Source organism: Piliocolobus tephrosceles, chromosome 2, assembly GCF_002776525.5.
Source record: "Piliocolobus tephrosceles isolate RC106 chromosome 2, ASM277652v3, whole genome shotgun sequence".
Lineage (NCBI taxonomy): Eukaryota > Metazoa > Chordata > Mammalia > Primates > Cercopithecidae > Piliocolobus > Piliocolobus tephrosceles.
Window position 1 is genome coordinate 193,018,980 of NC_045435.1, and position 17,284 is coordinate 193,036,263.

A 17,284-nucleotide genomic window follows, 5' to 3' on the forward strand; every position below is an offset into this window, starting at 1 on the left:
ATGATTTATATTCCTTCGGGTATATACCCAGTAATGGGATGACTGAGTCAAATGGTATTTCTGGTTCTAGATCCTTGAGGAATCCCCACACTGTCTTCCACAATGGTTGAACTGATTTACATTCCCACCAAGAGTGTAAAAGCGTTTGTATTTCTCCACAGCCTTGCCAGCATCTGCTGTTTCTTGACTTTTTAATAATTGCCATTCTGACTGGCGTGAGATGGTATCCTATTGTGGTTTTGATCTGCATTTCTCTAATGATCCATGATTATAAGCTTTTTTTTCATATGTTTGCTGGTGGCATAAATGTCTTCTTTTGATAAGTGCCTGTCATATCCTTTGCCCACTTTTTGATGGGTTTGTTTTTTGTCTTGTAAATTTAAGTTCCTGGTAAATTCTGGATATTAGACCTCTCTCAGATGGGTAGATTGCAAAAATTTTCTTATTTTGTAGGTTGCCTGTTTGCTCTGATGATAGTTTCTTTTGCTGTGCAGAGCTCTTTAGTTTAATTAGATCCCATTTGTCTATTTTAGCTTTTATTGCAATTGCTTTTGGAGATTTCATCATAAAATCTTTGCCCATTCCTATGTCCTGAATGTTATTGCCTAGGTTTTCTTCTAGGGTTTTTATGGTTTGGGGCTTTACATTTAAGTCTTTAGTCCACCTTGAGTTAATTTTTGTATAAGGTGTAAGGAAGGGGTCCAGTTTCAGTTTTCTGCATATGGCTAGCCAGTTTTCCCAGCACCGTTTATTAGAGAATCCTTTCCCCATTGTGTGCTTTTGTCAGGTTTGTCAAAGATCAGATGGTTGTAGATGTGTGTCTTATTTCCAAGGTCTCTATTCTGTCCATTGGTCTATATGTCAGTTTTGGTACCAGTACCATGCTGTTTTGGTTACTGTAGCCTTGTAGTATAGTTTGAAGTCAGGTAGCCTCCCACTTTGTTCTTTTTGCCTAGGATTGTCCTGATTATTCGGGCTCTTTTTTGGTTCCATATGAATTTTAAAGTAGTTTGTTCTCATTCTGTGAAGAATGGTAGTTTGATGGGAATAGCATTGAATCTATAAGTTACTTTGGGCAGTATGGCCATTTTCACAATATCAATTCTTCCTATCCATGAGGATGGAGTGTGTTTCCATTTGTTTGTGTCCTCTCTTATTTCCTTGAGCAGTGGTTTGTAGTTCTTTTTAAGAGGTCCTTCACGTCCCTTGTTAGCTGTATTCCTAGGTATTTTATTCTATTTGCAGCAATTGTGAATAGGAGTTCATTCATGATTTAGCTCTCTGCTTGCCTATTGTTGGTGTATAGGAATGCTTGTGATTTTTGCACTTTGATTTTATATCCTGAGATTTTGCTGAAGTTGCTTATCAGCTTAAGGAGTTTTTGGACTGAGACAATAGAGTTTTCTGAATATAGGATCATGTTGTCTGCAAACAGAAACAATTTGATCTCCTCTCTTCCTATTTAGTACCCTTTATTTCTTTATCTTGCCTATTGCCCTGGCCAGAACTTCCAATACTATGTTCAAAAGGACTGGTGAGAGAGGGCATACTTGTCTTGTGCTGGTTTTCAAAGGGAATGTAACTTTTGCCCATTCAGTATGATATTGGCTGTGGGTTTGTCTTAAATAGCTCTTATTATTCTGAGATATGTTCCATCAATACCTAGTTTATTGAGAGTTTTTAACATGAAGGGATGTTGAATTTTATCAAAGGCCTTTTCTGCATCTATTGAGATAATCATGTGGTTTATTTCATTGGTTCTGTTTATGTGATGGATTACATTTATTAATTTGCGTATGTTGAGTCAGGCTTGCATCCAGGGATGAAGCCAACTTGATTGTGGATAAGCTTTTTGATGTACTGCTGGATTCAGTTTGCCAGTATTTTATTGAGAATTTTCGTACTGATGTTCATCAGGGATATTGGCCTGAAGTTTTCTTTTTGTTGTTGTGTCTCTCCTGATTTTGGTATCAGATGGTGCTGGCCTCATAAAATGAGTTAGGGAGGAGTCCCTACTTTTCAGTTGTTTGGAATAGTTTCTGAAGGAATGGTACCAGCTCCTTTTTGTACCTCTGGTAGAATTCAGCTGTGAATCTGTTTGGTCCTGGGGTTTCTTTTTGACTGGTAGCCTATTTATTACTGCCTCAATTTCGGAACTTGTTATTGGTCTATTCAGGGATTCAACTTCTTCCTGGTTTAGTCTTGGGCGGGTGTATGTGTCCAGGAATTGGTCAATTTCATCTAGATTTTTCTAGTTTATTTGCTTACAGGTGTTTATAGTGTTCTCTGATGGTAGTTTGTATTCTCTGAGGGTAGTTTGATATCCCCTTTATCATTTTTTATTGTGTCTATTTGATTCTTCTCTCTTTTCTTCTTTATTAGTCTAGCTAGCGATCTATTTTATTAATTTTTCAAAAAACCAGCCCCTGGATTCATTGATTTTTTGAAGGGTTTTTCATGTCTCTATCTCCTTCAGTTCCACTCTGATCTTAGTTATTTCTTGTCTTCTGCTAACTTTTGGATTCATTTGCTCTTCTCTAGTTCTTTTAATTGTGATGTTAGGGTGTTGATTTGAGATCTTTCCAGCTTTCTGATGTGGGCGTTTAGTGCTATAAATTTCCCTCTTAGCACGGCTTTAGCCGTGTCCCAGATATTCTGGTATGTTGTCTCTTTGTTTCCATTGTGTTTCAAAAACTTCTTGATTTCTGCCTTAATTTCATTATTTACCTAGGAGTCATTCAGGAGCAGGTTGTTCAATTTCCTTGTAGTTGTGTGGTTTTGAGTGAGTTTCTTAATTCTGAGTTCTAATTTGATTGCACTGTGGTCTGAGAGACTGTTTGTCATGATTTCAGTTCTTTTGCATTTGCTGAGGAGTGTTTTACTTCCAATTATGTGGTTGATTTCAGAGTAAGTGCGATGTGGCACTGAGAAGAATGCATATTCTGCTGTTCTGGAGCAGAAGGTTCTGTAGATATTAGGTCCACTTGATCCAGAACTGAGTTCAAGTCCTGAATATCCTTGTTAATTTTCTGTCTTATTGATCCGTCTAATATTGACTGTAGGGTGTTAATGTCTCCCAGTATTATTGTGTGGGAATCTAAGTATCTTTGTAGATCTCTAAAAATTTGTTTTATGACTCTAGGTGCGCCTATATTGGGTGTGTATATATTTAGGATAGTTAACTCTTCTCATTGAATTGATCCCTTTACCATTATGTAATGCCCTTCTCTGTCTTTTTTGATTTTTGTTGGTTTAAAGTCTGTTTGTCAGAGACTGGAATTGCAAATCCTGCTTTTTACTGCTTTCCATTTGCTTGGTAAATTTTCCTCCATCCCTTTATTTTGAGCCTATGTGCGTCTTTGCACATGAGATGGGTCTTTTGAATACAGCACAGCAATGGGTCTTGATCTTTATTCAACTTGCCAGTTTGTGTCTTTTAATTAGATCTTTTAGCCCATTTATATTTAAGGTTAATATTGTTGTGTGTGAATTTTATCCTGTCATCATGATGCTAGCTGGTTATTTTGCATACTAGTTGATGCCATTTCTTCTTAGTGTCATGGGTCTTTATATTTTCATGTGTTTTGCAGTGACTGGTACTGGTTTTTCCTTTCCATATTTAGTGCTTCCTTCAGGAGCGCTTGCAAGGCAGGCCTGGTGGTGACGAATTCCCTCAGCATTTGCTTGTCTGAAAAGGACTTTACTTCCCTTCGCTTATGAAGCTTAGTTTGGCCAGATATGAAATTCTGGGTTGAAAATTCTTTACTTTAAGAATGTTGCATATTGGCCCCCACTCTCTTCTGGCTTGTAGGGTTTCTTCTGAGAGATCTGCTGTTAGTTTTATGGGCTTCCCTTTGTAGGTTACCTGGCCTTTCTCTCTGGCTGCCCTTAACATTTTTTTCTTTATTTTGACCTTGGAGAATCTGATGATTATATGTCTTGGGTTGATCTTCTCATGGAGTATCTTACTGGGGTTTTCTATATTTCCTGAATTTGAATGTTGGCCTTGCTAGGTTGTCTTGCTAGGTTGGGAAAGTTCTCCTGGATAATATCCTGAAGTGTGTTATCCAACTTGTTTCCATTCTCCCTGTCTCTTTCAGGTACTCCAATCAGTCATAGGTTTGGTCTTTTTACATAGTCCCATATTTCTCAGAGGTTTTGTTCATTCTTTTTCCTTCTTTTTTCTCTAATCTTGTCTGCCTGCCTTATTTCAGCAAGATAGTATTCCATCTCTGATATTCTTTCTTCCACTTGATCGATTCAGCTATTTATACTTGTGTATGCTTAACGAAGTTCTCATGCTGTGTTTTTCAGTTCCATTAGGTCATTTATGTTCCTCTATAAACTGGTTATTCTAGTTAGCAGCTCCTGTAACCTTTTATCAAGGTTCTTAGCTTCTTTGCATTGGGTTAGAACATGCTCCTTTGCCTCAACGAAGTTTGTTATTACCCACCTTCTGAAGCCTACTTCTGTCAATTCGTCCATCTCATCCTCCGTCCAGTTCTGCACCTTTGCTGGAGAGGTGCTGTGGTCATTTGGAGGAGAAGAGGCCCTCTGGCCTTTCAGGTTTTCAGTGTTTTCCTGCTGATTATTTCTCATCTTCATGAGTTTGTCTCATTTCGATCTTCGAGGCTGCTGACCCTTGGATGATGTTTGTGGGAACTTTTTTGTTGATGCTGTTGTCGTTGCTTTCTGTTGGTTTTTCTTTCAGTAGCCAGATCCCTTTTCGGTAGGGCTGCTGTGATTTGCTGGGGGTTCACTTCAGGCCCTCTTCATCTAGTTCGCTCTCCTGCGCCTGAAGATGTCACTTGAGGAGGCTGGAGAACAGCAAAGATGGGTGCCTGCTCCTTCCTCTGGGATCTCTGACCTTGAGGGGCACCTAACTGATGCCAATAGGAACACTCCTGTGTAGGGTGTCTGACAATTCCTGTTGGGGGCTCTCACCCAGTTGGGCAGCACGGGAAGCAAGACCCATTTAATGATGCGCTTTGGCTGTGCCTTGGTGGAGGGGGTGTGGTTTGCTGGGGGAAAACCCACTCATCTGGGCTGCCCAGATTCCTCAGAGTCAGCAGCAGAAAAGACTAAGTCTGCTGGCTCACAGAGACTGTCTTATTTTCTACTAGAGATTTTTTTCGTTAAGCTTTCCTCCAGGCAAGTCTCTAAACCACTGACCTGGAGCAGGTTTTATTGACCAGATCTGACCCTGGGGCTCATTTGGCAGCAGTGTTAACTGGCTACCCTGATGCAGGCTGCGCTGTGAGTCTGAATGTTTCCTTCCCTACAGGTACCATTTAGTCTCCATGGCAGGGAAACTGCCTTCATCTTTTTGTACCTCTCAGGGCTGTTTTAAGGAGAGGAGTATTTGGCAACTTGAGCAAGAAAGACTGGCCACTTCAAATCACATCAGATATATGAAATTTCAATTTTGTTTCTAAATTTCTTGAAAACAGATTGATGACACTTTTTCATTTGAAAAGGACATCCACATTACAGTATTTTAAAAACAACTAATTTATGTCATTGACAATTTACTTTTGAGGCCCTGAAGGTGTACAGCAGAGCCCTCAACCAGACGGCTGGTACCTCTGTAGAATATTAACCTTATTTCTGCTCTGAGTGTTTTGAACTTGGCTAATTACCAAAAATCTCCTTCTTCTGATTAAGTTTTAAATCTGGCTACTGTCACATTGGAGAAAGAGCTCTGTTCAAAGAAGGAGCAGTGCCTTAGCCTTGATGCTCATGTTCCCTAAGGGGACAACACCTCCTGATACATGGAAAAAAGGTTTTCAATCAATCACCAAATACCACAAATCTCTTGAAATTGAGTTTATTGTTGCATCATAATAACTGTATGGGAAAGAATTTTAGCATCAACATAAGAAATAGCTTTGTTATTGGGCTTTTCTTTTTTTTTTTTTTTTTTTTTTTTTGAGACAAGGTCTGACTTTGTCGCTCAGGCTGGAGTGCGCTGGCGTGATCTTGGTTCACTGCATCCTCTGCCTCCTGGGCTCAAGCCATCCTCCCACCTCAGCCTCCCTAGTAGCTGGGACTACAGGCAAGCACAACCATGCCCAGATAATCTTTGTATTTTTTCGGTAGAGATGGGGTTTCATCATGTTGCCTATGCTTGTCCCAAACCCCTGGACTCAAGCGATCCACCCACCTCAGCCTCCCCAAGTGCTGGGATTACAGGCATGAGCCATGGCACCCAACCAGCTCTGCTGTTTTTTAATGAACATTTTACTTTTTGGAAGGTAAACATTTTGGGGAAAACTTTGATACAAACTGCCCAATCTAATGTAAAATATAAAATGAAATGAGATTGTCATCAATGAATCTCTATTGTGTCTATCTCCTTATCAATGTGCCTAGACTCTTGTTAAGACCATCTGGCAAAAGGACCACCTTTTGACTTTCACAGGCCCTACACACATATCTTCCTGGGCCCCTCCCTCTGTAAAAGAAAAACATTAAAAATTATGTTATGATTGCAAAGACTAGCAATCAAGGCTGAATTCATTATTACCTGTTTTTTTTTTTTTTTTTCTTCTTCTTCTTCTAATTGTAAAAGAAATTAACATGAAAACATTTTCTGGATTCTGGAAAGTACCTTGGGCCATGGTGCCTGTGACTTCTGGGCCTCGCCGTTCCATTGGCCCTGCTGGCTATGATAAGGGGGGGGCACCCTGAGAAGCTGCTCAGCAAGGTTTGCGCTGAGCTCGGCCGCCATCTCCCCACATGACTTTGAAAACAGAATAGAATTCACTTTCACTCCAGTTAAAAAGAAAAAGGGATCTAAGTTCTGGATTGTAAGTAGAGGGAACCAATAAGCGCCAAAGAGACGTGCAAAGACCATCTACAGGGAAACCAAAATGAAATTAAAATAATTACATGTGTGAATATAAGGCAGGGACTCTTCTGCCCCACCTCCCCCTACAAAAATACCATTATTCTAGAAAAGAGGGAGTGTCACTTTCACTTGGGTCTTCATCAGTTTTCTTGTATCATTGGGCATGTGCTCTCAATTACTTTATGTAGAATGAACAAAGCTGTTTGATCAAATGCCAATAGGACATAGATTCAGGCAGGTAGCACATTCATGTATAAAGCTCACAGCATTTTCCCTCTCCCTGTCCTGCTGGGGCAGCAAGGTTCCTGGGCTTTTCAGATGGGAAACAGAGAGAGAGGAGGGAGAAAAAGAGAATCACAAGTGAGAAATTTAAGGGGATGGGATTAGGAGATGGGTTGAGCAGAAAAACTGACAGGAGTCAGTACAAGACTAAGGAGAAGAAAAGAAGATGATGAAAAGGAAGATGGCTACACATCTACTAGGGAGTGTTTGAAAAATACATGTATAGGACATAAGGGTAATTTGATTTTTTAAATGCTTAACATACATGCATTTTAATTAAACATTGTTGTGAGACTAAAACACGTGAATCTCGGCTTTTAAGCTTTATATGGGGAAAGTAGAAGGTGCACTCAATCAGTAATTCCATTATAGTTCTTCCAGAATAGGCCAGAAACAGTGGGTCATGGCTCTAATCCCAGAACTTTGGGAGGCTGAGGCGGGAGGATCCCTTGTGCCCAGGAGTTCAAGACCAACCTGGACAACATAGCGAGACCTCATCTCCACACACACAAAAAAAGATAATTAGCTGGGCATAATGGTGCATGCTTGTGGTCCTAGCTACTTGGAAGGCTGAGGTGAGAGGATTGCTTGAGTCCTAAGGGTCAAGGCTGCAGAGAGCCCTGAGTGTGCCACTGCCCTCCAGCCTGAGTGGCAGAGCAAGATGCTGTCTCAAAAAACAAAACAAAACAATCTTTGGAGGCAAACACAATGGCAACAAAATGTTGGCAAGTGTTATTTATTGCAGGATTCACTATCAGTAGGTGCCTGCATATGTGGGCAAAAACCTTAGCTCTGGTTAAATAAATAAACGTATAAGAGCTTCAACTTCACTGAGCTTAAACTCTCAAGTCTCACGATGTTTTTCTGTCTTCTATTTAAAGAAAATAGTAATGTGACAACACTGCTTCCCTCATCCACTCCAAGTAGCCGTATTTCTACGAAGAGCATTCCTCATGAGACATCCCATTCAGGTGAAACAACCACCCCACCCCATTCCAGTGTGAGCAACACATTCCTGATGACATCACAGGTGCAAACAATGACAATGTCCACAGACTCCACTCCAGGAGCCACAGAAGAAACAACAACTGGAAGTAAAAATCCTACTGCAGTCACCTCAGCAGGCTCAGTAGCAATGACACTAGAGGGACCATCAACTGCAACTTCTTCAAGGACCTCTAATCAGGACATATCGGTTTCATCTCAGAACCACCAGACTAAGAGCCTGGAGACCACCAGAGAACCTGAAACCGGCACCCTCACACAGATGGCCACATTAACTTTTTCATCCTCCCCAAGTGTACACAATGTGACAGAGACTGTTTCTCAGGAGACATCTACTCCAGGTAAAACAATGACCTCATACCCCTCGAGTTTCAGCAATACACCCGTGATGACAACATCCACAGACTCCACTCTTGGAAACACAGAGGAGACATCAACACTGGGAACTAAAAGTCCTGCCCCATTGGCCTCAGCAGCCTCCATAACAGCTGAGACAAATGGACAATCAACTGCAGCTTTTCTGAGGACATCTATTCAGGACATATCAGCTTCTTCCCAGAACCACCGAACTCACAGCATGCAGACCACCAGAAAATCTCAAATCAGCACTCTCACACAGATGACGACATCAACTCTTTCCTTCTCTCCAAGTACACACAATGTGACAGGGACTGTTTCCCAAGAGGCAACTCCTCCAGGTGAAACAACCACCTCATCCCCTTCCAGTTTCAGCAACACACACCCAATGACAACATCCACAGATTCCATTCTTGGAAAAACAGAGGAGACATCAACACCTGGAACTAAAAGTCCTACTCTAGTATCCTCAGTAGAGTCCATAACAGCTGAGCCAGCAGGACAATCAACAGCACCTTCCTCAAGGACCTCTACCCGGGACATATCAGCTTCTTCTCAGAACCACCAGTCTCATAGCACAGAGACCACCAGCGAAGCTCAAACTGGCACCCTCACACAGATGATGACATCAACTTTTTCCTCTTCCCCAAGTGTACTCAATGTGACAGACGCTGTTTCTTGGGAGACATCCCCTACAGATGAAATGACCACATCATTTCCCTCCAGTGTCACCAACACACTCATAATGACAGCAAAGACTATAACAATGACAACCTCCACAGACTCCACTCTTGGAAACACAGAAGAGACATCAACACCAGGAACTGAAAGTTCTACCCCAGTGACCTCAGCAGTCTCAATAACAGCTGAATCGGAAGGACAGTCACAAACAACGTCCTCAAGGACTTCTATCCAGGACACATCAGCTTCTTCACAGAACCACCAGACACAGAGCACAGACACCACCAGAGAGTCTCAAACCAGCACCCTCACACAGATGTCCACATTACCTCTTCCATCCTCCCCAAGTGTACACAATATGACAGCAACTGTTTCTCAGGACACATCTCCTCTGGGTGAAACAACTGCCTCATTCCTCTCCAGTATCATGGACACATCCATGATGACATCAAAGATGATAACAGTGACAACCTCCACAGACTCCACTCTTGGAAACAGAGTGGAGACATCAACACTGCTTACTGGAAGTCATAGGCCAGTCACCTCAGCTGCCTCAATAACAGCTGAGCCAGAAGGACAATCACCAGCAACTTCCTCAATGACCTCTGCCCTGGACACAACAGGTTTTTCTCAGAACCACCAGACTCAGAGCATGGAGACCACCAGAGAATCTCAAACCAGCACCCTCACACAGATGCCCACATCCACTCTTTCTTACTCCCCAAGAGTACGTAACGTGACATGGACTGTTTCTCAGGAGACATCTCCTCCAGGTGATACGACCACCTCATCACCCTCCAGTGACACACCCGTGATGACATCCAAGGTTATAAGAATGACAACCTCCACAGACTCCAGCCTTGGAAACACAGGGGAGACATCAACACCGCTTACTGGAAGTCTGACGCCAGTCACATCAGCAGTCTCAATAACAGCTGAGCCAGAAGGACAATCATCAGCAACTTCTTTGAGGACCTCTACTCAGGACACATCAACTTTTTCTCAGAACCACCAGTCTCAGAGCACAGAGACCACAAGTGAAGCTGAAACCGGCACCCTCACACAGAAATCCACATCAACACTTTCCTCTTCCCCAAGTATACTCAATGTCACAGAGACTGTTTCTCAGGAGACATCCCCTGCAGATGAAATGACCACCCCATCTCCCTCCAGTGTCACCAACACACCCATGATGACATCAAAGGTTATGACAATGACAACCTATACAGAGTCCACTTTTAGTAACACTGAGGAGACGTCGACACCTGGAACTAAAAGTCCTACTCCAGCCCCCTCAGCAATGACCATCACAGCTGAGACGGAAGGACAATCAATAGCACCTTCCTCAAGGACCTCTACCCGGAACATTTCAGCTTCTTCTCAGAACCACCCGTCTCAGAGCACAGAGACCAGCACCCTCACACAGATGACGACATCAACACTTTCCTCTTCCCCAAGTGTACTTAATGTGACGGAGACAGTTTCTCAGAAGACATCTCCTCCAGATGAAATAACCACATCATTTCTCTCCAGTGTCACCAACACACTCATGACGACATCAAAGACTATAACAATGACAACCTCCACAGACTCCACTGTTGGAAACACAGAAGAGACATCAACACCAGGAACTGAAAGTTCTACCCCAGTGAACTCAGCAGTCTCAATAACAGCTGAACTGGAAGGACAATCACAAACAACTTCCTCAAGGACCTCTATGCAAGACACATCAGCTTCTTCTCAGAACCACCAGACTCAGAGCATAGAGACCACCAGCAAAGCTCAAACTGGCACCCTCAAACAGATGATAACATCAACTCTTTCATCCTCCCCAAGTGTACTGAATGTGACAGAGACTGTTTCTTGGGAGACATCCCTTCCAGATGAAATGACCACATCATTTCCATCCAGTGTCACCAACACACCCAGGATGACGTCAAAGACTATAACAATGACAACCTTTACAGACTCCACTCTTGGAAACATAGTGGACACATCAACACCAGGAACTGAAATTTCTACCCAAGTCACATCAGCAGTCTCAATAACAGCTGAGCCAGAAGGACAATCATCAGCAACCTCGTTGAGGACCTCTACTCAGGACACATCAGCTTTTTCTCAGAACCACCAGTCTCAGAGCACGGAGACCACAGGCGAAGCTGAAACTGGCACCCTCACACAGAGAACCACATCAACAGTTTCCTCTTCCCCAAGTGTACTCAATGTCACAGAGACTGTTTCTCAGGAGACATCCTCTGCAGGTGAAATGACCACCCCATCTCCCTCCAGTGTCACCAACACACCCATGATGACATCAAAGGTTATGACAATGACAACCTTTACAGAATCCATTTTTAATAACACTGAGGAGACATTGACACCTGGAACTAAAAGTCCTACACCAGTCCCCTCGGCAGCGTCCATCACAGCTGAACCAGAAGGACAATCAACAGCACCTTCCTCAAGGACCTCTACCCAGGATATATCAGCTTCTTCTCAGAACCACCAGTCTCAGCGCCCAGATACCACCAGCGAAGCTCAAACCAGCACTCTCACACAGATGATGACATCAACTCTTTCCTCTTCCTCAAGTGTACTCAATGGGACAGAGACTGTTTCTCAAAAGACGTCTCCTCCAGATGAAATGTCCACATCATTTCTCTCCAGTGTCACCAACACGTTCATGATGACATCAAAGACTATAGCAATGACAACCTCCACAGACTCCACTCTTGGAAACATAGAAGAGACATCAACACCAGGAACTGAAAGTTCTACCCCAGTGACCTCAGCAGTCTCAATAACAGCTGAACTGGAAGGACAATCACAAACAACGTCCTCAAGAACTTCTATCCAGGACACATCAGCTTCTTCGCAGAACCACCAGACTCAGAGCACTGAGACCACCAAAGAATCTCAAACCAGCACTCTCACACAGAGAACCACATCAATTCCTTCCTTCTCCCCAAGTGTACACAATGTCAAAGGGACTATTTCTCAGAAGACATCTCCTCCAGGTGAAACAACTACCTCATCCCTCTCTAGTGTCACAAACACACCCATGATGACATCAAAGAAGATAACAATGACAACCTCCACAGACTCCACTCTTGGAAACACAGGGAAGACATCAGTACCTGTTACAAGAAGTCTTATGCCAGTCACTTCAGCAGCCTCAATAACAGCTGAGCCAGAAGGACAATTACCAGCAACTTCCTCAAGGACTTCTACTCAGGACACAACAGTTTTTTCTCAGAACCACCAGTCTCAGAGCACAGAGATCACCAGCGAAGCTCAAACTGACACCCTCACACAGATGATGACATCAACTTTTTCCTCTTCCCCAAGTGTACTCAATGTGACAGACGCTGTTTCTTGGGAGACATCCCCTACAGATGAAATGACCACATCATTTCCCTCCAGTGTCACCAACACACTCATAATGACAGCAAAGACTATAACAATGACAACCTCCACAGACTCCACTCTTGGAAACACAGAAGAGACGTCAACACCAGGAACCAAAAGTTCTACCCCAGTGACCTCAGCAGTCTCAGTAGCAGCTGAACTGGAAGGACAATCACAAACAACTTCCTCGAGGACCTCTATGCAAGACACATCAGATTCTTTGCAGAACCACCAGACTCAGAGCATAGAGACGACCAGAGTATCTCAAATCAACACCCTCACACCAGTTACAACATCAACTGTTTTATCCTCACCAAGTGGATTCAACCCAAGTGGAACAGTGTCTCAGGAGACATTCCCTTCTGGTGAAACAACCACCTCATCCCCTTCCAGTGTCAGCAACGCATTCCTGGTGACATCAGAGGTGTTCAGAATGCCAACCTCCAGAGACTCTACTCTTGGAAACACAGAGGAGATATCACTACCTGTAAGGGGAACCATTTCTGCAATTACTTCTAGAGTTTCAACCATATGGTTGTCAGACACACTGTCAACAGCACTCTCCCTCAAGTCTTTACCTCCAAAAATATCCACAGCTTTCCACACCCAGCAGAGTGAAGGTGCAGAGACCACAGGACGGCCTCATGAGAGGAGTTCAGTCTCTCCAGGTGTGTCTCATGAGACATTTACTCCACATGAAACCACAACATGGCCTTCCTCATTCTCCAGTGAAGACCGCACAACTCAGTCACCAAAAGAACTGCCCTCAACACCAACAGGTGCTGCCACTAGGCTTGTCACAGGAAGTCCATTTACAGGGACAGCTGGCACTATTCCAAGGGTCCCCTCTGAGGTCTCAACAATAGGGGAATCAGGACAGCCCACCACACACCCCTCCCACAGCACAACTCTCCCGGAAACAACAGGAGCAGGTGCCCAGACACAATGGACACAAGAAACGGGGACCACTGGAGAGGTTCTTATCAACAGCCCAAGCTACAGTGTGACTCAGATGATAAATACGGCCACATCCCCATCTTCTTCACCTATGCTGGATGGACACACATCACAACAAATTACAATGGCACCATCAACAAATCATTCAACAATACATTCCACAAACACCTCTCCTCAGGAATCACTAGCTGTTTCCCAGAGAGGTCACACTCAAGCCCCGCAGACCACACAAGAATCCCAAACCACAAGGTCCATCTCCCCTGTGACTGACACCAAGACAGTCACCACCCCAGGCTCTTCCTTCACAGCCAATGGGCACTCGCCCTCAGAAATTGCTCCTCAGGACGCACCTACCAGAAGTGCAGCGACAACGTTTGCCCCAGCTCCCACTGGGGATGGTCACACAACCCAGGCCCCAACCACAGCACTGCAGGCGGCACCCAGCAGCCCTGACTCCACCCTGCGGCCCTCAGGAGGCGCATCACTTTCCATAACAGGCGCCCTTCCTGGTGTAGTGTCAACACCAGGGGGCCCAGAAGGACGATGGACATCAGCCTCTGCCAGCACGTCACCTGACACAGCAGCAGCCATGACCCAAACCCACCAGGCTGAAAGCACAGAGGCCTCTGGAGAAACACAGACCAGCGAACCGGCCTCCTCAGGGTCGGGCACCACCTCAGAGGGCACAACTACCCCTTCCTCATCCAGGGTGAGTAGCACAACACTTTCAGGAAGTGAAGGAATATCCACCTCAGGAGAGACCACATGGTTCTCGCCAAACCCCTCCAGGGACAGTCACACAACCCAGTCAACAACCGAATTGCTATCTGCCTCAGCCAGTCATGATGCCACCCCAGTAAGCATGGGAATGGTGTCTGCGATTGTCCCCAGCACCTTTCCTGTCACCCTCTCTGAGGCCTCCACTGCAGGGAGACCGACAGGACAGTCAAGCCCAACTTCTCCCAGCGCCTCTCCTCAGGAGACCGCCGCCATTTCCCGGATGGTGCAGACTCAGAGGACAGGAACCAGCAGAGGGTCTGACACCATCAGCCTGGTGTCCCAGGCGACCGACACCTTCTCAACAGTCACACCCACACCTCCTTCGATCACATCCAGTGGGCTCACATCTCCACAAACCGAGACCCACACTCTGTCACCTTCAGGGTCCAGTACAACCTTCATCATGGCCTTCGTCAGCAACAGCCATGGCACCCAGACAACAGTGCCAACCTCGTCACCCAGGACCACGGAAGGGCCACCTAAGGTCAGTTCCAGCACCCTGAGTGATGGCGCCTCTCATTCTCCTTCCACAGTTGTGTCCACCAGTGAGGGTGTTCACGCCTTAACAATTACCACGCGGGTGCCTGCATCGTCGGTGGGCATCTCAAGCACGCCCAGCCCTGAGCACCCTGAAGCTACTAAAAGGGTGGCCCCCACACCCAACCCCATGATAAGGTCCACGCACAAGAGTTCTACAAGCAATCATAGCGGCACAATGACTTCTACGCCAACCTCGTCATTCTCCCCTACCACCTACCTGTCAATCCAGACCACTCTGGAAGCTTCTTCAGCATCTAAGTACCCTAAGAACACATTTCCCACTCCACAGCCATCCAGAGACTCAGCTTCCTCCAGTGACATGAACACAGCTCAGACCACACTGACTTTCCCTACTTCCAGCAGTCACTCTCCATTCTCTCCAGCAGCCCCTGGCCCTGCTGTCACGTCGAACTCCACCACCCTACTCACAGGTCATGCCACCCCTCCTGCTGTCACCAGCGCTTCCTCAGCATCCACAGTATCCTCGGGCTCCCCTCTGAAGATGGAAACATCAGGTAGCTGCCATCTGCCTTGTCTTCATCTCTCCCAGTGGCCCCTTGGCTGAACTCAGCCTAAGGAGCACTTGAGAACGCGGGTGCATTCACGTTATCTGGTGGGACTGAGTCAGGTCCCGCAGACGAGGAGGTGATGGGTGTGGCGGGTGACAGGCTCACCCCACTCTCTGCCCCAGTCAAAAACCGCTGATGTCGAGAGTGGTTTGGATATGACCAGTGGACAGACAAGGAGTTTCCAACTCTCTTCCAGCTCCTGATTTCTTTGAATCTCTTTGACTCTGCTGTTCTCTTACTGTAAGAACCACCCCTGCCTTCTCTTTTCACGTGTCCAGGAATGACGACACCTTCAGTGAAGACAGACGGTGGGAGCGGCAGAGTCACATCACTATCCCCAACAACCTCCCAGACCACCACAGCCACATCCACATCCCCGATGACCTCTCAGACCGCCACCTCCGCCACAGCCCCATCCGCACCCCCGACCACCTCCCAGGCCGCCACCTCCACCACTCCCAGCACTGCCACGCACAGCCGCTCCACAGCCGCCCCCGTCCCTGTCCCGCCTGAGAAAGGTGAGTGAGGCCGTCCAGGTGAGACCCCTGCCTTTTGAGGGGTGATGTCACTGAAGGCTCCCTCTCAGCCTGCTTCCCACAGTCTCTGCTCTCTCGGGTCGGGAGGGCCGTACTGAGGACAGGGACACAGCATCGGAGTCGCTGCTGAGGGCTGGCTTTGTGCATGGCACTGGGCCAGGGGCTGGAGACAGAGAAATGACCCTGGTGCCGTTCAGCAAGGGACAGATGGATTGTCTGGTAGAGGCCGTTAGAGGACTCATGCCAGGGTCTAAGTGCGCACAATGGAAAGCTGTAAGGAAGGCGGAGCCGGGGGTGGAGAGCACCCGGGGCAGGGAGGAGTGTGGGAACAGGTGGAACAAAAGTGTGGAAGGTATGGCCATGGAAAGTGGACCCGGTGGTGCGTGGGGAGCAGATCCCCGAATCATTTGGGGTGGCTGAAAATCAGAAGAAGAGGAGCAAAAAGTGCGGCCAGCATGCAATCCTGTAGGTAAGGAGAGCCAGGGAGGACCGTTTTGCATTGTACAAATGGCATTTATCAAGTGGTGCCTGCAGCGGCCAGATGTGCAGGCAGCGCTGAGGCCAGGAGAGCCTACGGGATTCCAAGCAGGACCGGGGAGGGCCCCAAGGAGTCGGCAGCTGCAAGAAATATTTGGGACAACGTTTCTCAAACCGCAGCCCAAGAACCTCTAGGGAGTCCTAGGTTAAATTCGAGGAGTCTTCAAGTTTAACTGGAGAAAGGCCATCTTAGGAAACAAGTCTCATTCCCTGAAAAGGGCTCTGCAGTCACGAATCTTCACTGTACTGGACTTTTGTCTTTTCTTTTCTTTTTTTTTTTTTGAAACGGAGGGTTGCTCTTGTTGCCCAGGCTGGAGTGCAGTGGAGCGATCTTGGCTCACTGAAACCTCCACCTCCCGGGTTCAAGCGATTCTCCTGCCTCAGCCTCCCTAGTAGCTGGGATTACAGGGACGCACCACCACACCAGGCTAGTTTTTGTATTTTCAGTAGAGACGGGGGTTTCTCCATGTTGGTCAGGCTGGTCTCGAACTCCTGACCTCGTGATCCACCCGCCTCAGCCTCCCAGAGTTCTGGGATTACAGGCGTGAGCCCCTGCGCCCGGCATGGACATTGTCTTTTAACCCTGGAAAGGACTGGGACTACCTAGGGGACTGCGAATCGTTTGCTGGGGTTCTGACAGCAGGGCCTGTTTTCTCCAGGCCGGGGAAGGAGGAGAGGCGCCGTTTGGGGAGTGAAATGACCACATGCGTTCAACGTGGGTGGAGAACCCTTGCCGGCGCCTCCGGGGCCCTCGGGGAGCGGGGCAGGTGCGGGGGGAGCGG

At 46.1% G+C, this 17,284-nt stretch overlaps 2 protein-coding genes across 2 annotated transcripts in view; both read left to right on the top strand.

Annotated features, from left to right (window-relative positions):
• LOC113219942 (mucin-4-like) overlaps positions 1-10,810 on the top strand; it is a 29,525-nt gene extending 18,715 nt beyond the window's left edge. Inside the window, exons 2-4 of the mRNA XM_026448433.1 lie at positions 8,200-8,478; positions 9,193-10,379; positions 10,709-10,810. Of these exons, the coding sequence (XP_026304218.1) occupies positions 8,200-8,478; positions 9,193-10,379; positions 10,709-10,810 (1,568 nt within the window). The remainder of the gene's footprint in view (positions 1-8,199; positions 8,479-9,192; positions 10,380-10,708) is intronic.
• Positions 10,811-11,504: 694 nt separating this feature from the next.
• The window catches only part of LOC111544375 (mucin-4), a 35,614-nt gene continuing 29,834 nt past the window's right edge, over positions 11,505-17,284 (top strand). The window contains exons 1-5 of the mRNA XM_026448432.2: positions 11,505-14,742; positions 15,244-15,375; positions 15,708-15,751; positions 15,821-15,947; positions 16,030-16,317. Coding sequence (XP_026304217.1) covers positions 11,505-14,742; positions 15,244-15,375; positions 15,708-15,751; positions 15,821-15,947; positions 16,030-16,317 — 3,829 coding nt within the window. The remainder of the gene's footprint in view (positions 14,743-15,243; positions 15,376-15,707; positions 15,752-15,820; positions 15,948-16,029; positions 16,318-17,284) is intronic.